The sequence below is a fragment of the Pseudonaja textilis genome, chromosome 1, assembly GCF_049901715.1.
Source record: "Pseudonaja textilis isolate UNSWEBS1 chromosome 1, rPseTex1.2, whole genome shotgun sequence".
Lineage (NCBI taxonomy): Eukaryota > Metazoa > Chordata > Lepidosauria > Squamata > Elapidae > Pseudonaja > Pseudonaja textilis.
In genome coordinates, this window is record NC_141990.1 from 264555079 (window position 1) to 264577170 (window position 22092).

Here is a 22092-nt window from a genome sequence, read left to right on the forward strand (position 1 = left end):
AAAGCTGGCCTTTGAATTCCAGGCAGCAGATACCACACGCTGGACAAAAACAAGGGTCCTCTCCTCTGCCGTGAAAACCAACACTTTTTTTTCCTATTAGTGCCGCCACCACGCTGGCCTCCGCCGCCCATTTCAATTTAATTAGTTAACTTTGAGCTTCTTGTCGAATCTACCAAGTTTGTAGTGTTCTGATCACGTGATTGCGTCCAAATTTGCCGAGGGATGGCATTTTCTCAGTTCCGCGGCGGCGAAGTCGCCGCCATCTTAGTCAGGGGCAAGAGCATTGAGTCAGTAGAGATAAAAAATATACAGAGTCGGCGCGGGGTTTCACATAAGGGCGATTTTCTCGGTGCCCGGAAGAAAACGCTACCCGCGTGAGCGGACACGCGGACGTGATAACACGCCTTCAGTGCTGGTCTGAAATTTCACCCATGGATTCAATTTTTTCAAACCCTTTTTCTTTCGCAAGCGATTCCCACAGGCTGACCGGGGAATTCTGAGAGTTGGAAGTTCCCACATATTAAAACTTGCCAAGTTTGGGGAAAAAAATACTGCTTTAAGACTAAGGATACTCTCAATTTAAGTTGGCGTTCTTAGAGGTTCTTGTATCTTATGCCCGGACTGAGAGTTATTGCAGCATGTGTTCAAAAAGCAAGAAATGTTTTGTAAAGTAAACTTTGCCTCCTTGCTATAGGGGCTTGCTGGTTTCTCCATTTAGGTCCAGGCAGCGTCTCCTCCTTCAACACCAGAAAGTGAGGGAGGCTGATCACCTGCAATGCTTTACTGCCAATGAAAAGGTAAAAAAAAAAAAATCACTCATCTAATGGAATCGCTTGGCTTTATAGTGTTAAGGCTATAAGAAAGCCAGAGTAATAAGATATTTCAGCTGTTTTCCCTTCCTGTGAGGTAGATCAATCTTACTAGAGAAAAAATAAAAATCAAACTCTAAAAACGTTTTTAATTTTAAAATGGTTTTTTTCTTTGATGCTACGGGTACAATTATTTTTTAAAAAGAAATCCGTTAAAAATCTAATGCTCCCAGTAGATAACAAGATGGTTCTATGGTAAGCAGAATTTCTCCATCCTAATGATGGTTATTATAAGATGTTAAAGAAGAGAATACAAGGACATGCCTAACATATAATTCCAGACTGTTATAAAATGCACTTATACAAGGATACAGCAAATATTAGATGCAGCAAAACAAGTAGAACGGTTTCTGTGGGGTAATTCCAGCTGTGTATCAGAGCTTTCCAGCGCATATTTGTAATTTCTTTCCAGTTCAGACCCAGCTTAGTTTTCCCAGGGCTTTGCCTTCAGTTTTGAAATAACAAACCACTCTCTCTACAAAATAACAGAGAGCAGGAGGATCTCCTAAGTTAAATCTCATGCCCCAGAGATGTATATACAGATTCAAGTGCTCTTTGGCATTTTCCTACGGTAGGCATTGCAACTCCTCAACTTTTCAGCCATGGTATACTCTTCCCACACCTATCTGCATCATAGGACTCATGACTGAATTCTACAGCACAGAGGTTTGTACTAATTCCTTTCTCAGCTACAGGAATTTGTTTAAAATCACTGTCTCCTCCACTGAATTTTTCTACGAGCCATGTCATTTATGCTACTAATATTTTTCTATGATTCGGTTTTGGGCTGATGGTAAAATAAAGCATGCATAAGAAAGATTTACCAATTATAAGAAGAATCTGGTTGCAGTTACTCCAACTAAAGGTGATGCAACTAATACTGAGTGTAAAGAGATGATTCCTCTGTTACATGGACATATCTGTCACACTGTTGATGACTTTATGGGATATATGAAACAAACACCAAACTTTGTTTATTCACATTCCCTTTTTATATTGGTAGAAACAAGATGATGCTGATAATATATAGTGGCAAAGGCATGCAAAAATCTGGAAAATCCAGATAAGAGGGGTAAATATGTTTCCATGAAAGTTTATAAAGAAAGCTTGTATTTTTAGTTGTCTTGCAGGTAGTAATCCCAATAAACTTGGAGAACACTAGACTGGTATCTATGTTTTTATAAAGTATTTTTCAGCTGTTTAAAAGAAACTGATCACAAAAGCTGATAGTTTTATCTTAAAAATGCTACTGCTTATAGGACTGCAGACAGTTTATATAAAAAGTATGTTTATTAAATACTTAAACACAAAATCAGTGCATTTGCTATTGGGGATTATGTTTTCATTTTTCCATTAATGAATTAACAGTTAATATACATAACTTGCTTTTCTACTGCATTGCATCAGTAAAAAGATGGTCAGGTCAAGATGTCTACCTGTTTATGGAATTAGAAAATATCCTAGAATGTTTGTGCAAGTTACTAGGTTCTCTTTATTATGAATAAGGGGAGCCTTACTAAGGTTGTTATAGTTTAGGATTGGCACAAACTTAGGCAAAACAAAGACAGCGACTCCTTAGACAAGAGGCAAAGCTTTTTATAGGTAGTGGCTGATGTCTATTCTCCCCCTTTCCCAATAATGAGAATTGTGTATTGTTAGACATCAAGAATCAGAAAAGTGAGTATATCTGTTAGAGCAGTTTTGTGCTTGAGTAAACGTGGCATAGATATGTTGACAGATCTTCATCCACAATTCAGCTACAGTAGGGATGGATTTCCAACAAATTGATGAGTATCTGCCAAGTAAAACTTTAGCTATACCTTTTCAGCTACACTTTAATCATTAGTCTATAGCTCATTCCATAGCTTTTACTTTATTATCTTTCATACGTTTGTTCTTTATAATATATAATTTTGTATTTTTGATTTCTAGATTTTCTCTATACTCTTATTTTAATCTTAATATCCCTGAAATGATACCATACCTTTATTTATGAGGCCAACAGTTTAGCTTGAATCAAACTAGATAAAGTAATCTATGGTTTATTAACTCTTTTATTCTCTTAATTTTGTATTCCCTTCTAAAGCTGTAATTTTTACCTTTCTATCTCCTATTTATATCCTTGACCATTTATATCAGAGTTGCTTCAATTCACTTCTGCTTTTATTTCATACATCTCATTTCCTTTATATTCCTTCCTTCTGTTGAGCCCCTACTGAATCCTCTTTCCCCCACTCCTTCCTCCAACATCCACCTTCTTGAATCCTGCCTGTATCCCTCCAATATATCTCCAGTTCTATGAACTATTCTGGCACCCTAGTATATTGTAGGTTCTAAATTTGCCTTTATCTTGATCGTGCCCTGCGCATACAAACCTCCATCCTTGACCTTTCTCTGCTAGTGCCTTTGGGCCATCTTTCAGATTACTCATACCATCATTCATATATATCTCCCACAACAAACATTTATAATTTATTGTAATGTTCTTCCCACTCTCCTAAAACAACTTCTTTACAGGATGTTATGATTTGTATTTTTGGTCAGTGTGACACTAATAATACCTATATTACTTAGTCATCTTTTTTCTTTTTTTCTGCAGTTTCTAAAAGATGAAAACATAGTTACAACTTTAGAAAACACTGGCTTCTAGGCTATGGTTTTATTTATTCCAGTATAAACAGTTTACAGAAAGTATAAATATATTGCTGACAATTCCATCACTGCCCATATAACATTACAAGATGACGGGAAAGGAATACAAGGCAACAAACACTCCCTGGGACACTATAAGAGTCCCCGTTCCCCCATGTAAAAATTGAATGTTCTGTGAGAATATAAGCAAACTAAAGGTATCAGATAACTTTCAGAAGAACTGAAGGATCCTATACACTGAAAATAGAGACATACTGAAAGAGCCACATTGCTAAGAAGCAGGTGGGACATCAGTCTCTTGACTCTGACATATTAGTTGCCCAATCTGGTTCCTTCCAGACAATTTGGATTTTCAATCCCAGATTTCCCAGGCTACCCAAACATTCTAGAAATCATTTGGAGAGCATCAGGCTGGGAAATGTTCTTTGCCAATGGAAAACGTCATATTATGAATGGCTAAGTAATTGTTTTAAAGCATTAACATGTGTTAGGTACCAATATAAATTACGAAAAACATAAGTCAGAATGTTATGTTGAAGTAATTTCAAGCAATGTCTGGAACAGAGTAGCTGTCACCATGCCTACAAGAAAGCAATACTGTGCCAGTCCAAGAAGCATTATGTAGGCAAGATCAGTATGCTTCCCATGAGGAATGAATAAAAAGAAGTGAAGTATGAGTGTTGGAGTTGGCCCTGAAGGAAACTATCAAAAGAAGCAGAAAATTAAAATCAAAATCAAATTGAGATTGTGGAAGGTCAAGCTAACAAGTTGTTGAAGGAGCAAAGGTGGCTTATTGTAGTAGGTGGTTTTTTGAAAAAGGAGGCGATATAGAATTCCTGGAAGAAATTCACAACTCAGATGTGTGAAAAGTCACGACAAAGATCTAGGCCTGCATTTTCCATCAATTCTGCAGGAGATTTTGTATCTATATGATGGGTTTCATCTCTAGATCGCGTGACAGAATTGCTCCAGTGCTTTGTCTTTTCACATCTACTGGATGAATTTTCTTAAGTGATCAATTCATTAGCAGATCACACAAGCCCTGGTTTAACTGATGAACGCCGGCAGTTGGGGCAACCTCGTGTTCCGTTAGTTTGCAGGCACCTGCAGTGGAAAAGACAGTAGGGAATATCTTAGGTAGAAGTCTGAGTAATGCTCAATTTTATATTCCAAATCCTGATGGAGAAGGTCATGACTTTTTCTGCTGTGATTTCCTACATTTTTCATTGAAGTGATTGTTTTGAATAATGTAATATATTCCTTAATATTAGTATTTTAAGGCTATCTTATCTGCTTCTATAAAGAAATGCAACAAATATAATTAAAAGACATGCTTAAAATAAACAATGATCATTAAAACAACCATAATTTAATTGGAATTCACTCATTTGAAATTATTTGAATTAACTCCTTCACTGAGAAGCATTTCCTTTTCACAATAATGACTTCAAGAAGAGAACCAATAATATATCATTTTAACTGCTGCTTTTTTTGCTTTGAGTATGAATATTGCTATAACATTTGGTCTCTTAAAGATATTTAGATACTTACCTTTTAAAAATTAATAATTATAGCAATAATGAACCGTTCTGTCCTCTCTTCCACAATCCACTATACTATATATTCCCAAGCTACTTGGGAATAACACAGCTTTCTGTGCTTAGCAACATGTATTGTTGCAATGCAGAATAAAATTTGATGAATGTCAGTCTCTGATTGCAATAGGACTAGAATTATAAATAATTTGTTCTAATTTTAAAGAGACTTAGTACAAAGTACACTGGATCCCCAATTTATTTTCATCTTGCATTAATTTTTTTCACCACATAACTGGAACCAGCTAGAATGCAAACATAATTTGACTTGAAGGGGTTCAATTGCACTCTAAATGAGATATATATATATCAGTGAATGGGTCTTAAGGGAAAATGGCCTCCTCCCCTTTATCAAGGCCCCCATCCCTGATTAATTTATTATTGAATTTCATTGTCAAGGTTCCGGCAGTTACTCCAATTAAATCATGAGCCTTGAGCCACACTCCCAAAACTAAAGAGGATTTATACAAAATGTTTTATGAGTTGACATTCATTTTACAATATTTCTACAACATCCATTTTGTGAGATTTTGGGCAGCTCACAATAGTGAGACCGATCAAAAATTCTTTTTCAAAGCAGTCATTTTTCTCTGGAGAGAGGGAAAAAGAAAAGAAAAATAACACTACTTTTTATTTGTACCTGTAATGGTTTTCTCTGATCCCAAGAAAAAGGGTGGGTTGCAGTTTGCAAAGTATTACAAGCACAAACATCTACACATTATTTTCTGTAAATAGTGTTGAAATATGGCACTGGTGAATTAGTTTGGTTGTCATAGTCTAGATCACTAACATGAAATTAACTTCTATCCCCAAGGGGGAAAAATGTGTTGCCAAAATTAATGTTGAAGTCTGCAGCCATTTACAGCCAAAATCAAGATTCTCATCTTATTTTCTTTAACTAGATTTACAGAAAGAGAAACTGGTTTAGGTGACAGAAAACCTAGTTGTTGAATACATTTACTTTAATATCCAATTTATCTCTTACATTCCTTAGGGTGATGTCTTGATCCACCTGTCAATGCATAGTGAGGTGGCTACTCATTTCCTTGAGAATTAAAATAGGCAGAACTTCCAAATGGTGTTAATCTTCCTTCCTTCATTTTTCTCAACAGGCAATGATTAACATTAACAGCATTTTGCCACACATCTAAATTTTATTTTAAAGATAGTAGGTAGTTGTTTCATTTTGCTGTTTTCCAGAACCGTTGCAGATCCTGTTTTCTTTATTGAAGAAGGCTGAACAATGTTGCAACGCTATGTGTTTTATAAATGCTCATTCACTATTTGTCCTGGCCAATGCAACATGTTCACAGAAGTATTTTGGCTTCTGAATGTTTGCAGTGCTATTTAGTGCACTCTAAAGTTAACCTCGCTGTCAGACCCTGGCTGCCAAAAACACTCATCTATGAGTTCATTTGCTATTTTCTTTGTAATGTAGGCCCTGACACCTCTTTGTTTACAAAAGGCTGTCCAAGTTATCCTTTACTCAGGTTGAGTGTTCCATTTGAAAAGAAAAGCAGGATAAATACATCAACACTTTTCTAGGTCTTATCCATAATTATTAAACATAGTGCTTCTTCACCTATTTGATCGACCAATGTACATCACTTCTCATGGTACAGCAGAGTTAAATCTCAACAGGTTATTTCTTATTAATTTTAGGCATTTTGTTTGAAGCAATTCTTTCAATTCAGAGGTTGATTCAGAGTCTATATTTTGCTTTTATTTTACATATTTATTTCAGTTGGGGGGATAACACTGATTATCAATTCTCAAAAATTCCTACTACTGTAATGTAAATAGTCTATCCAATGAAATTTAGTCTATAACTTTAAAGCCAAACCATTAAATAAAGATTATCAATGAAAATTACTCACCATACATATTTCAAACAGTACTTTGCAGTATATATAAAAATATATATATATTGCAATATATATATAAATATATATATTTATATACACATATATAAATATATAATTGAATTAAAACAAGTATTAACCTGCAATAGGAATTGCAAAAGCTAAGGAGATAGGCTGAAATAACCAGGCTCTATGCTAACCCACTACTCATTTTTTTTAAAGGGTTTTAAAACTTCTTTAAAAGTCATAAAACTTTCATGAAGAGGAAGGAGGAGCTGATCTGAGAGTTCGCAAGGCGAGGTCCTTGAAAATTAGAATATGGACACTAACTCTGGAGGGAGACCTTGTTCACAAGAACCTCTGGAGCAAGCAAGGGAAGTAATGACAGACTAATACTGGCAGACTTGTCATCCAAACAGAATTCCAAACAGAAAGACCCGTGGTTAAACTGGGCTCTGGCTCAAATGGGGAACTCATTATGAGCTATAATGAGAATAGTTTGGAAGGTGCAGAAAGCTGAATGGCACTCTTCTGGGCTAAGATTATGGGACAGAAAGAGGACCTGGGGACATCTACTATGTGACTATAATTGCAATGTAGGTGTGAAGCTACCAAAGCATGAACAAATAAAGCTACAGTTCTACTCCCACCCCAGCCTTCTATAAATAGTAATCAGAACCCTCACTAAATTCAATTGAAGGTCATAAAAGTCAGCTGATCATCGCCCAAGACCCTCCTTTATTCCAGTAGAGCTATAATATGCCCTAGATGCTGCTATGTATTGAACTTCAATATTCTTGTCTGCCTAATTATCAGTTTCGTTAAGAGCAATAATAAAAAATGTTTTTCCCTATCAATACACTCATTAATAATGCGATTCAATCATTCACAGTCTGAAAACATTAAAACACTGCTGTTTTAAAATGTTTCTTAATGAGAATCTAGCTCTGATTGACTCCTGTTCCATCACTGTTACCAGACAAGACATTAATTCCCTTGCTTTGTTCATGAGATTTATGGGGTGGAGGTGGACAAGTGAAGTATTTATGTTTCTCTTTGTGGCATTTCTATGAGGGTTTTTTTGCCTTGTTTGCACCATGTATGTAGCAAGTTGATAGCAAAAGTAGGCAGCAAGCTGAATTCACTTTCTACAAAGAGAGTGTGCCAGTGGAAATGAGTATTTGTGTTTTGGTTGCAAGGAGGAATGGGGCTATTCTATCAGTTGAGTGCATGCTACCACAGAAAGAGTAATTGTAATAATAACAATATTACACTGAGATCCTGCCTTTTCTTAGGAAATTGATGATAGCGTACATTGCAAGTCTCCCTTATTTTATCATAACAACAGCCCTGCATGGTATGCTATGCCGTTAATGCCATTTTATAATGCCTTGTAAGACCACACCTGAAATATTGCATCCAGTTTTGGTTGCCACAGTATAAAAAAGATGTTGAGAGTCTAGAAAGAATGTAAATAAAAGCAATAAAGATGATTAGGTGAGTAAAGATTAAAACATATGATGAACAGTAGCTGGAATTGGGTTGCCTAGTTTAATGTAAAGGACTGGGGTGCCATGATAGTAATATCTAAGGGGCTGCCACAAAGAAGAGGGGATCAACTATTCTCCAAAATACTTGATGGCAGGACAAAAAACAGTGGGTGGAAACGAATCGTGGAGAGAACCAACCTAGAACTAAGGAGAAATTTCCTGACAGTTAGAACAAGTTATCAGTGGAGCTTGCCTCCAGAAGTTGTGGATGCTAAAGGTTTTTAAGAAGAAGAGACTGGACAACCATTTATTTGCTATAGCAATAGCACTGAGATTTATATACCACTTCACAGTGCTTTATAGCCCTCTCTAAGTGGTTTACAGTGTCATCATAATGCCAATAATCTGGGTCCTCATTTTACCGACCTCGGAAGGTTGGAAGACTGAATCAACCTTGAGCCGGCAAGAATCGAACTACTGGCAGCCGGCAGAATTAACCTGCAAAAATGCATTCTAACTACTACATCACCATGGCTCTCTCCCGATGGGAAAAGGTTTCCTGTTTGAACAAGGGGTTAGAAGACCTCCAAGGTCCCTTCCAACTCTATTATTTTGCTGAAGAAGGAATGATCTCCAAAACTTCCAATTTGGTCCAGTTAATGAACTTGAGTCTATGTCACCCTGATGCAACTTATTTTTTTGACATATGTATCTACGTATGATACTTGTTGGTTTTTAATTGATTTTAGGATAGTTAGCAGTCCAGGGTCATTTATCTATAGAACTTGAAATAAATAAATAAAATTCCAGTTTGACACCTTAACAACTGTCCTATATTGGATCTGTTATATAGGTAGTCTTCAACTTACAATAATGCATTTAATGACTGTTCGAAGTTACAACAGCATTGACAAAAATGACTTATGATCGTTTTTCACGCTTACGATCCCTGTGGTCCTGTGATCAAAATTCAGACACTTGGTAACTGACTCATAATTATGATGGCTGCAGTGTCCCGAAATCATGTGACCTTCTGACAAACAAAGTCGATGGGGAAGCTAGATTCACTTAACAACTGTATTACTAACTTAACAACAAAGCTCACTTAACTGTGGCGAGAAAGGTTGTAAAATGGGACAAAACTCGCTGAACAGCTGTCTCACTTAGCAACAGAAATTTTGGGCTCAATTGTAGTCATAAGTTGAGGACTACCTGGACAGAAGAACACTCACCTTATCTTTCAACCCAATTCAGTTGTTATGTCCATGGATACTACACCCAGAAGAGGAAAAGTTAAAAGCTATTCATTACACGTAGCTGATAATATTTCTAAAAAGCTGCACATTCTGAGTGTAAAAGTAACACAAGAAAATGAATGCCAGTGCTTGGTGAATGAGTGTGTGTATGTATGTGTACTTCATGGAGCCAGTGAGTTTTTGAGATTGATCCCTTGCTAATCTAATATCTTGTGTGCCATTTTTTAAAAATAATGTTATTTTAACATGTTTTATATCTTTATTGCAGGATGCTGCTTCTTGTGAGGCAGTTATATAAATTTGATAAATACTTTAGCATGGTGTAGTATATGCAGATATTACATATTGTATGTTTTGTGTATGTAATAGTATTAAGTTAGTTTTCAGCTGAAGTTTCTTCAAGTGCATATTTGAAATGGAAAGCACATTTGTTAACATCTCTGCAATTCTAACTTGTTATTTTCATAGCTCTCAATTTTCTAATGCAGAGATGACTGAATGAGAAAGCACCAGGAATAAAAGGGAATAATCGCAACACACATTCAATCACGTTGCCTAGCACAGGACTGGACAACTTGTGATGCCTAATTAAATGCAGCTTCTGACCAAGTTAGAACATTCTGCTGCATGCTTAATATATACCTGATTTGTCTATTTTTGGATAGGCAGTGTAAACAAGGCTGCTGGCAAGTTGTTAACCACAGCTGATAACTGGTGTTTGGCTCAAGGGGTCATGAGTTTTGGGAGTCTGACTCTCAAGCTTGTTCCCCTGAATCAGCACGCTAAAATTTATTTCTAACTCCACAGATATTATGCCTAAGAGTCAGAACTCATTAAAATTGGGTTGTAAGGATATAAGAAGCCAGTTAAGACGTTGATAAAATGATGCATTCTTGAGAAGGAAATCTAAGTGGCAGATTAAAAATCAATTTTGGGGGAAAGCATCCCACCTTCAAGGGTGAAAGTTTCAGAGATAAGGAGTTGTTTTAATGGAGTGGTAGCAAGGATTTTTAAAAATCATGAATGCCAATACAGAATTTCCTTGTTTCATTCATTCTGGAGGAATTACGTCTCGGTTTTTTTGCTTTTAGGGTTTTGTTTTCCCTTGTTCCAGCATGCCTTTCATTCCCCTCTTTTGCCCCTTACTTTAAATGGAAGACATGGGAGCAGGGCAATGCCTGGAGCTGGTGGTTTCTGTCACCAATGGATTCACCACACATGCCACAGTAGAGTTCCATTTCTTCAACGCATTCGTGGAACTTCACCACGTGATTGCGGAGTTCCCTCTGCTGACCCTTTGTACGATGGATCCCTTCACAGAGGCAATGAATCTTCAGCAGACAAAGCTGCATAAAAGAGAAGACAGAGAAACATAACCACAGGAAAAAGAATATTAGAAAGGAGGCACTCCTTGGGCCCAGCACATTCCTAGTTCCGGATTATCTAAAACATTGCATCTTTTAAGCTTTTGAAATGTGATGTTCTTTTCTCATCCCTTTTGTTGCTTTTTATTTTACTTAGCAGAAGCTCAACAACTGTTCAGACAGATCCTTCTTTTCTTTGGCCATCTGTTGCCTCCTCTTCCCAAACTGTGCTTCTCACCATTCTCATTTGTACTGCTATATAGCACTTTTGGGGGAAAATGGGTGATTTCACTCTTTGCTTAGCATTTTATCTTATACATTCAGCAATCACTTCTTTTTTCACATTTACATAATTGCATATTCTGCAAAATTCCTCCTTCTGAAGACTTCCATGCTAGCAACATAGAATGTTTAGGGCTTGGATTTCTCAGTGCAAGAACTTTTGTGTGGATATCCCTGATACCCCAAAAACCACAGGTTCAATTTTTTTTCAGGATCTTTGGGTTAAGATACGGTCTTTTCCAACATCTTCTCTTCAAAGTCATAATTAAATACCCTACCATTCAGAAAAGTCAGGAGCTGCAATTATTCTACTTTAGGAGATGCCCCACATCTGATGCTAGCTTTCCATTCTGCTATGTAACCCTCACGGGAGAGCTATTTTTCTGAGGAGTGACAGAACCTCATCAGCAATGTCTAAAGGGTTGGAGGACAAATATGGGTCATCATTGTTTACCTCTCCCTCATGATATTAGTGGGTTATTAGTGATTCAACATAATATTTGAGTATGTAATTACATTTTCAAAACCTTGGAGGTCTGTTATTAGGCAGAATTATGACATACATAGATAAACCCACATTAAACAGAACATATAGTTTATCATGGATATAGTAGAAAAATGCAGATGGGACAACTTACTTTGTTTCCTACTCCCTCTGCCAGCTCATGAGCCCTCTCAATATTTTCTAATGCCTGTGGAAAGCACAGAACATATATGTATTTGAGTCAATCCTGTAAGACTTTGGGCAGCTTATGATATTAAGATAATACAACCATAAAACAGTATGAATGTAAGTCATGTGCATCCAGGAAAAAAACCAGACAAATAAAATCCTTGGTAACTATCCAAACCCAAGGCCTGGAGGAAAAGTCAGGTTTTCAAACATCTTGAACATAATGAAGGGCAGGAGCCATGCAGATCTCAGGAACAAGTGCTACAACAAAAAAGGCACGCCTCCTGAGTGCTGATATACAACATTGTTTAACCAAAGGAATTTGGACTGTTAGTTTTTGACTGTCCCATACAATTGGACTATCACAGCTAGGTAGTCCATCAAGTAATCAGGCCCCATGCCAATAAGTGTTTATAGGAGAGGAGGGTGAAGTGCCAAGATATGTAATATGATGTCTTGAAATATGTGGTGGTTCTGAAGAACTTGTTGCTTGAATTTGTGATATGTACCTGAGAGGGTGCCAAGATAGGGAAAACTGCATTAACCTAATCTCTGGAAGTCTAGGTAATACTAGGAAACATTTACTCCCTTTAATTTACAATAATTTAATTTATACTATGAAACTATTTGTGTATATATATTTTATAAAATGTATACATAAATACACGTACACACACACACACACACACAAATGAACAAGTTTGCTGTAGTAATTAAAGACACTGGATTAAGAGCAAGGAGACTGTGAGTTCTTATCCTCTCACAGGAATAGAAACCAGATGGGTCATTTTGTGTCAGCCACTCTCAGCCCTAGATCTGAGAGTCGGCCCTAGGGATTTGAAAAACATCCTGGAAGAAGAAATGTCAAACCACTTCCAAGAAAACTGTTCTTGTTTCCAAGAAAACTGCCTATGTTTATGAAATTGCCAAGAGTCAAGATTTCATGGTACCCAAATGATACGTAACTATTTATATTTTTATATATTCTATCAGTAGGCTCCGGGCAGTGTACAAGCCATAGTTAATAACCCTAATAAATGTTAATAATGTTTGTTATCCACATTAAACCAACTATAGCCATAAAACTAGCTGGGTAGCCCACAGGTTCTCATTCTGGGCCTAAGGCCTGCTGAAAAGCAACGGTTTTTAGTGTCGTCTGCAATGTTAGCAAGGAAACAGCATGTATACCCCTGGAGTCAGCATATCTTATGAGGAAACAACTTTCAACTGATCATTTCTAGATGCTCAACTAACAATGAGTGAATCATATTTGTTAAGGAAGTCCATGATGAATCCCAGCACTACTCCATTTATTCATTTTGCTTAGAGATAACTGTGTGTCACACCACTAGAGTCTTGCATTTTGCAGATCAAAAGGTACATTAGATAAACAGTTTTGAATACAAGCTGAACGCTTGTTTCCTCGGTATGGATGTTACTATGTGGATAGAAAGACTGTCGGGGGGGGGGGGACTTCATGCATTTTAGAGCCCATTTTGGTGGCTCATAAAAATGCAAATGAATCTAATAGGCTGTAGTTTCTTACTACAGTCTATTACTGACCTTGTCGGGGTCCTTTTGCATCAGCCAGCACTTGGCTACACCAAGCAGCACCTGAACTTGTCCCAGACGGTTTCCAATCTCAGTCATGATGCTCATGGAGGAATCATAGCGGGGAAAAGCTGTCTGGGTTGTAAGAAAAGGTGTCAGTCGCTGTGCATTACGACTCTCAGGCAGACACTTTGATAGGAGAGGGTCATACCTGAACATCTGCACGGCTGCGGTGGATATCAGCAAAGCAAAGCAGGCACTGTGCTTGCAAAGGACGATCTCCATGCTGAAGGGCAATCTTCATGGACTCCTAGTAAGACAAGATTTTTTAGAATTTGAACTCAACTTGAACTTCTGTCACACACTAAGTTCTAAATTGTGACCTAAGAAACAGAAGTCTAAGTGAAGGAAAGGGTGTCTTTTCTTCTTCGCAACCCACATTGAAGACAGCATCCCTTCTCCCAAGTGTTTCAATAAAATAAATGGTTGAAGGAAGAGGTAGATTATAGCATTAAGCAATGGCACTTAGACTTATATATCACTTCACAATGCTTTACAGCCCTCTCTAAGCAGTTTACATATTCAGCATATTGTCCCCAACAGCCTGGCTCCTCATTTTACCGACCTCGGAAGGATGGAAGGTTGAGTCAACCTTGACCCAGTGAGACCTGAACTCCCCAACTGCTGGCAGCCGGTGATCAGCAAAAGTAGCCTGCAGTACTGCATTCTAACCACTGCGCCACTGAGGCTCAAGGTTATGCAGCTTGGACCTTCCTCAAGCAGCCAAAATACTTTGCCATTGCTTCGGAGTTTTATTGGGTTCCTTTGCAGTTCAAAAGCCACGTTCTTCCACCAAAGAAAAGAACCTGCGTTATTTTTTAAAAAAATAGTGGTGTGCACTGATGTTTATAGATAAAGGTGACTTTCAATTTTTTTTGCCCCATACAGGGTTTTTATAACCCAAACCAACTTGTATTGACAGTGGATGCAGTTGCTGCAAGATGGCTGTACAGTAAGTAGTATGGCCAACAAAACAGACCAAAAACTAATTGCTTTGCTGTAATAGTCTAAATAAAACAGTGATTGAAGCATTAAGTCAATATGGTCGAAGCTGCCTTCTTCAGAAAGTGATGCAATTGACATATCCCCTCCCCCAAACTGGAGAGCCCTTTAACTTTACCCAGTAGACTTCACCCTACTCCAAGAAGCCGTGCTTGTACCTCACAGCATTCCATAGCATCTGGCAAGTGCCCCAGCTTCCGATAGGCTACAGCCATGTAGAACTGGCTCATTGCTCGGTACTTTAAACTCCAGCCCTTTCCATAATCATTCACTAGCTCTGCTGCCTTGCATGGGAAAAACAGAGCTTTTTCATAGTCCTTGAAAAGAGAAGAAGAAGAAGCAAGGAGTGAAGTTGAGAGGAAAACTACAGAAAGGCTGCAGAAATGGTAAAAATATGATTGTTTAAAGTTATGAAATCTATTAAGCTGATTTGGCTGATTTTGATTTTTTTATGGTTAGCCATGGGATATAAATCCACCAAGGAATAATGTTTGCGACAACTTGTAACCTAGACTGATTGATTTTAAAATCACAGTGAAAAAAGCCATGGTTTCAACCTGCTTTTATAAGAAGCACCAATATGGAGTTTGGGAATGGTGAACTCATTGGATTATAAGAATGCCCCATTAATTATAATTTTTCTGGTTAAAAAATGAAACGATAGTAGTGTAAACACATATGCATTATACATGTACACGTTCTGAAATGTATAATGAGAGTTCAATATGGAAAGTTTCCACTAAATAGGAAAACTCTATCTGAAGTCTCTGTTAAGATAAGGCAAATCCTCACATTTTGTTTTGAGTTCACAGTGAGAAGATTAAAAATGATTATTGTAAGGAAACTTGTCCAAATTTATACCAAAATAAGCAATGTTAATGTTGAGGGTATGAATTTTCCTAGAAATAACAAAATGCTTTAGATTTCTTATTCAAAACATAATCAAAATAAGGAATGCTCTCCAAGAGTTTTATATACAGAAATGTGTAATAGATATTAAGTTATACATTTATTGCATAAGTGCACCAATCGTGCCTACCGTCCCTGTCCTATTTTTTTTATTTTTCTTTTAAGTATCTATCTCATGTATTCAAAACTATATTTATTCTTATACCTGTATCTTGTAAGCAATTGACAAATCAAATAAATACTTAAAATACTTAAATAATCTCCTCTCACAAATGGATCCATAAGCATTAGCATAGAATAATTTGCATATGATCAGATAACTATTTCATGTGATTCTATCTTAAGCTATAATAATATGAAGATGATTGTGTGATTAAATCCTTGAAGTATCAGAAAAGTTTTCTTCTTTTTTTCGTTTATTGTTAGACTAGTTAAAAATATTACTGATATATACTGTGATTTCTCAGTGTTCTTTTGTTTCACATCCAAAAATAAATAGACTTTAATAAAATAGAATGATAAAATTAGATAGCCAAAGTATAGAAAAAGACTATTTAAGTCTTCCCATTAGCTAATCAACATCTAATAATAATATCCATGTACAAAAATGGCAATCTGTGATACAACAATCAGACTTTTTCTGGAAGATTTTCCCTATCTAAATATGTGAGTTGAAACAATAGTTCCATTAAGGCAGGAGATTATGAAGGGTTGTATCCAGAACCTTGTGTGGGCATCAAACTAGTAGCCAAAACGTCTCAAGATTTTAAATCATAATTCTAAAAAGTTGTGAAACTAAACAAATTTTCAAGGTATCAGGCCTTACCTAATCAGAAACATTTTTTTTCTTTTAATATTGACATCCCAGAGATACCATTTTAGAGGAGTCGTATATGGCATTGTTTCTCCAAACACCATGCACCTGAGCTCTGATTTATGCGATGGTCATCACAAAATTATGGTTCACAGAAAGAAAACAGGTGGAAATCACTGCACCCTAGGTTCAATCTGTACAATCCTTCAGACAGTTAGAAAAGTATCTCCATTTCCTTTTCTTCCATCTGCATTTTTTAAACTTCTGATCTACATTCTCTTGTCATTTCTGCAATACTCACTTTGAGGTGTGTGTAGAAATTTCCTAGACTGCAACAGACACGACACTCAAGCATCTTGTCATCATTGTTGTGTGCGTATCGTAGCGCTTTCTCAAAACACTCCAGAGCTTTTTGGAAGACACTGAGGCCAAGATAGGCATTGCCCATGCTGAGGTTGACTTGACCATTTAATTGGAGGCCCAACGTTGTACCTCGCATGTTCAGACAGGTCTTACAATAGGAGATGGTTTTGGGGAATTCACAGAGCTTCTCGTTGCTCCGTGCCAAATTCAGGTAGCTCTCAGTAAGATAGTCAGGATCCTCCAGTTCTCGGGCAGTGTCAATCTGCATGACTGCAAACTTTTAGCAAAAGGACACATAACATTTAAGAATCAACAAATCTAATCCTAAACTTCAGTCATAATGAATTCATGTAATTTTACTGACAAATTTTTAATAAGATTAAAACCAATACAGGCATTAAAAAAGAAACAAGAAAGAAAAGTGAATAAGTAAAAGAAAATAGAAAAGAAAAAAGAAAAGATTATAAAGAAGTGGCTTCTGATCTTTTGGGCAGCAGTTATAAAGGCCTTTATATTTTACGTTTTTAATCTAAGGTTACTTCATAATTTCCTTCTTTCCATAAGCTACCCATAAATCATAAATTCATTTTCCCCCAGCAAAAACTTCAAAAGGGGTTTCCAGTCCCTGATAAATGCAATTATTCATCTCTCCCTAATCAAACTGGCTAATTTTGCCATCTCTGGTGGCTCTGACAGTTTCACCGACCATAATGAATTCAGAATAGAACCAACCACATTATTCACATCAAGATTGGAGTTGACAATTTGGATCTACTCTGTGGCAGACAAGGCTCAGGACTACAAAACTTACCTTGTTTTTTGCTATAAAGTTAAGCTCCACCAAATGGTGCCAGGTGCAAAATAGTGGCTCAGGAGAGCAGTCAAATGCTAAGGAATGTGGTAACCTATTTCCATGGGCTTTTGATGGTTTTGGGAAAAAGTTCATCTGATTTTTAATAACAAATTAAAAGGAATATGATTGTTTTTCTCTTCACTTAAATGAAGTTTAGAAATGATAAAAGGGGAATTGTGTAAGCAAGCTAAATACTACATTAAATAATCTGTTGCTTTTATTTCGTACTGATGTATTTTTACACACAGTCTTGCACAGAGCCAGTCCTTGTTTCATTAATTTCTTTCTCTTCACATGATCAAGAAAGAGATTAAATGGATCTGGGCTGCAGGTGCCTGGTACTCACACTAGACAAAGCTACATCCACAGCATCCAGATATTTAGGAGTCTCTCAGGATAAGCAATAAGATGCTTTTAAAACCAGTCTTCAATTAACTTCTGGCAGAAAACTGAAATGCTGTCCTGAATGGAGAAGGTTCAGAAGAAGCTCCTTCCCCTTCTTCTAGACATTTCTAATCCTGATGAACAGTTTATTTTGAAGACAAAAGGGGAATCATAGGAAAAGATATGTTGAACAGTATTTCCAAAGTAGCATTTAGCTCTTATTTGCACAGTACAGAAGAAAATACAATTTCTTCTCTTTCCTAATATCCTTTATAGACTAAAGTAAAGCCTTATATATTTGCATGCTCAAACCACGGTTTAATTTTTCTTATAGGTGTTCTAATGACATTTTACCTCCTTTCATATCAGAGTCAGCTGATCTGTTCTTATCTTAGGACTCAGGGTGATTTACAGTTAGTGCTGCTATCATGTATGTATGTATGCATGCATGCATGTATGTAGCCGTGGTAGCTCAATGGTTAGAATGGAGTACTTGCAGGCTAACTCACTGCTCACTCTGGGGGTTTGATCCTGACTGACTCAAGGTTGACTCAGCCTTCCATCCTTCTCAGGTTGGCAATATGAGGACCTAGATTGTTGGTGGAAATATGCCGACTCTGTAAAGTGCATAGAGATGGCTGTAAAGCACTGTGAAGCAGTATATAAGTCTGAATGCTATTGCTATGTATGTCTTTTCTAATTAGTGTTATTTTGTGGCAATTGCCTGGACAAGCCCTTTAACCCCATAGACAAAACGTATTCTGTAAATCAGCTGCTGAACAATAGGGCTGTGCAAAGCATTTGAAACAGACATTTTGCATATGAGTACTAGCAGGATAGCTGTGTGTAAAGTGTTAAACTACTCATATTCTTTGGGATGTGCTTCGCAAAGGGCCTCTTTCAAAATGCTTTGCACAGCACTACTAAGCAAATTGTCTGTGATGAATTCTGCTAGAATAGACTAAAGAGCTAATTCAGCACAGAAAGTACTGTTATAACCAGAACTGTGGAGATATGGACTGAAATACTCAATTGGCAATAGAGTTCACAGAACAAATTTCACTTGAGCTATTTGGAAGAAATCAGGATAAAAATAAATTATAATAATTGGAAAATCCCTTTTAGACCCCAATTGATTTTTTTCCCTTTGATTCCTACCATTTTATCCAAACTAATATGTTACCAATTTAAACCTTATTGAAGCTGTATAGATACTCTGAATATAGTCCCCTTCAATGCACTGAAATCATATCTACTTGCATATCGTGTTTTCAAAAACACCATCCACGGGCTTTATCCTAACAACCTGGAGAGGAGTCAGATGAACACATCAGGTTCAAACTACTGTGAATTTATGGAACTTACATTACATTTTATGAACATGCAGATTTACTGACTTCAACATTAAGTGTTTTTATTCCTCTCCCCAGCCTGCTTTCTGTAACATCTTATTAACAAAATCAGTGGAGGATTTTAAATACTGGCCTGACAGTTAGCTTGATAATACAAATCTGTAATTTAGAATTCTCCTCAAAATATCAATGGGTGGACAAACTCTTCTTCCTTGTAAAATAACATGTTTTTTTCCTATTATCCAATCAGCATCTGGTATCAGCTGTTCAAATAACACTCTATTCTTTTGTTCTATCATGATCTCTCATGGTTAGTTTAAAAAAATCTTCCCGTAAACTGAAGAATTAACATTAGAAATCTCTAATCAATCTCTCCACAAGTAATTGAACTTTTCTCTTTTGTGTAATGCTTATAGATCCCATTTGGATGTAGATTTAAATACTAAACCCTGCTCTACAAACAAGTTACTACTATATCTGCAAAAAATATTGTTCCTAAATATTTTCATCAAGGGAGCCTTTTATACAAATATACCTTAACTGAAAGCCCATAGGCGTATCATTCTTGATTCCTTAATCGAAAACCATTTTCAACCCAATTGTACAATACAATATAGCAGACTACATTATAGTTAACATGTGGGCATGCTTCTAAACTACAAATGCAGGTAGTCCTTGATTTACGACCCCAATGGAGTCCAAAATTTTGGTTGCTAACTGTGTTAAGTGTATTTTGCCCCATTTTACTACCTTGCTTGCCACGGTTGTTAAAGTTAGTAATACGGTTGTTAAGTGAATCTGGCTTTCCCATTTATTTGCTTGTCAGAAGGTCCCAAAAAGAGAACACATAACCCTAAGGAGACTGCAACCACATGGGAATGCTGCAATGGTTGTTTGAAAAATGGTCATCACCTACTTTTTTCAGCTCCGTTGTAACTTCAAATGGTCACTAAATGAACTGCTGTAAATCTGTACATTGTACAACACCAGTGGGGTTGGGGGTTCTAACTCAATACTACAGTAGATTTTCCACAGGTTTCTCTCTCCTACTTTCCAGAAGATCTAAAGTTGCACGCACAAGATAATGAATCGAGAATAGGAAAATGGTAATTCCCATCTCATCTCAGCTGTGGATCTCTGGGTTGCCTTGTAAAACTCCTCCTCACCCCTCAAACAGAAATAATTAAAAAGAAGACTTTTGGATTCAAGGCAGTATATATTGAAAATGATGAAAGGTTTCCGCAGTATTTACCCAAAAGTAAGAATATCTGGAAGTTAAGATCTTCCAAAGCAACATTTAATAGAAAACAACAACTCAGCAAATGTATTTATTTATTAGATTTATATGCCACGTATCTCACTTTGAAAAGTGATCTGGGTGGCTTCTATGGCAACCACCACATTGTGAAAGTAGTTAGTTTGAACAGAAAAAAGAGAGAACGTTCCATTCAAACACATAATGCTGAAAAATCTAATGAGCCATTTGGAAGCTCACTAGCATCATAGTATAAACCGTGTGTGTGTGTTTGTGGACACACACACACCTGCACACACACCTCCTGTTTAATCTACAGTTATTTTATACAGCTGACAATTCTACAAAATAAAGAAGAGTCACAGCATACCATGTCCCAGCTTTGCAAAACCACACAACCCCGCCAGGTACACACGCAAATGGCCAACGCTGTAACACCCAACATACTTAATTCTGCAGGGGAGAAATCTTTAAATGGCTCATTATGTCTAGGACTGCAAGCAGAAATGCAGAACGGCAATTTTCAAAGGTAAAAATTCGGCAGGGTTTTGGTATCTGCAATTTTAGAAGAACCCCAACCAGTGCTACGTTTGGCTGTTTAGATTGTGGCTGAACTGTAATATGGAGCCCTACTTTTCTACCCACCACCCTCTCTGTAAACATAGCAAGAGGAAAAAGACATGCAGCCAATCAATGTGCTTTACCTTTAACATATCCTTGTACCTGCCCATCTCCGAGTGAGCCGTGATGAGGCATCCCAGGACTCGAAACCTGCCAGCTGCATCCGTGCTCTTTTCCAAAACCCGCAACCAGACTTGAAGGGCTTTTTCTGTCTGACTGGACTGATACAATTGGAGTCCTTTTTCTATCTGCTGCTTGGTCTGGTCCTGTCCCATCTCCTTCGTGCTCTGGAGACGCATATACCAACTTGTCAGAAGAGCAGACCTGTCGGAGTGACTGTTTAGATGGGCTAAAAGAAACAATTACAGTGAAGCTGGTGCTAAAAAACAGGAGGATGGACCTCAAGGTGCCAAAGCTCAGAGCCCACCGGAATCTCGGATGGCTCAGCCTGGAGGAATGTCAACTGGAGATGGGAAAGAAAGGCCCACCCAAATGTTAAAGGCAACCTCTAGAACAGCAATCTCGGTGCTGCTATCCTCTCAGAGCTTTCTAAAACCCAGGCCACAAAGAAAGTGGAAGACAAGAAAAGCACAGCAAGGAAAGCAGGAAAGCGGCTGGAGTGAAATTCAATCGGAATGGCCCCTCCCAAACCCCTCCCTTCCATTGGGGACAGCTGTGCCCGCCAATCCTTGCCATGTGATCTCACAGGAATGTCAGACTTGGTAACCCCCAAGGTCAGAAAGCAAGCAGGAGCAACCAATCTCCTCGCCTCTATGCTGCCTTTATATAAATGCATCAGAGAGGGCAAAGGGAGCCTTTCTTCAACAAGTTCTTGTATAGCGGCAAAGGCAAAATGAAGGGAAGTTGGAGCTGATATTTCAGCGT

At 37.3% G+C, this 22092-nt stretch overlaps 1 protein-coding gene across 1 annotated transcript; it reads right to left on the reverse strand.

The window, feature by feature from the left end:
* Window positions 1-3509: 3509 nt before the first annotated feature.
* Window positions 3510-21586, reverse strand: RAPSN (receptor associated protein of the synapse). The gene is made up of 8 exons (XM_026708327.2): window positions 21291-21586; window positions 16681-17019; window positions 14815-14973; window positions 13806-13904; window positions 13607-13729; window positions 12009-12062; window positions 10871-11070; window positions 3510-4625 (listed from the first exon to the last, which is right to left on the reverse strand). Exons 1-8 carry the CDS (start codon window positions 21504-21506, stop codon window positions 4553-4555), a joined length of 1263 nt encoding a protein of 420 aa, XP_026564112.1. The 5' UTR covers window positions 21507-21586; the 3' UTR covers window positions 3510-4552.
* Between the last annotated feature and the right edge of the window lie 506 nt (window positions 21587-22092).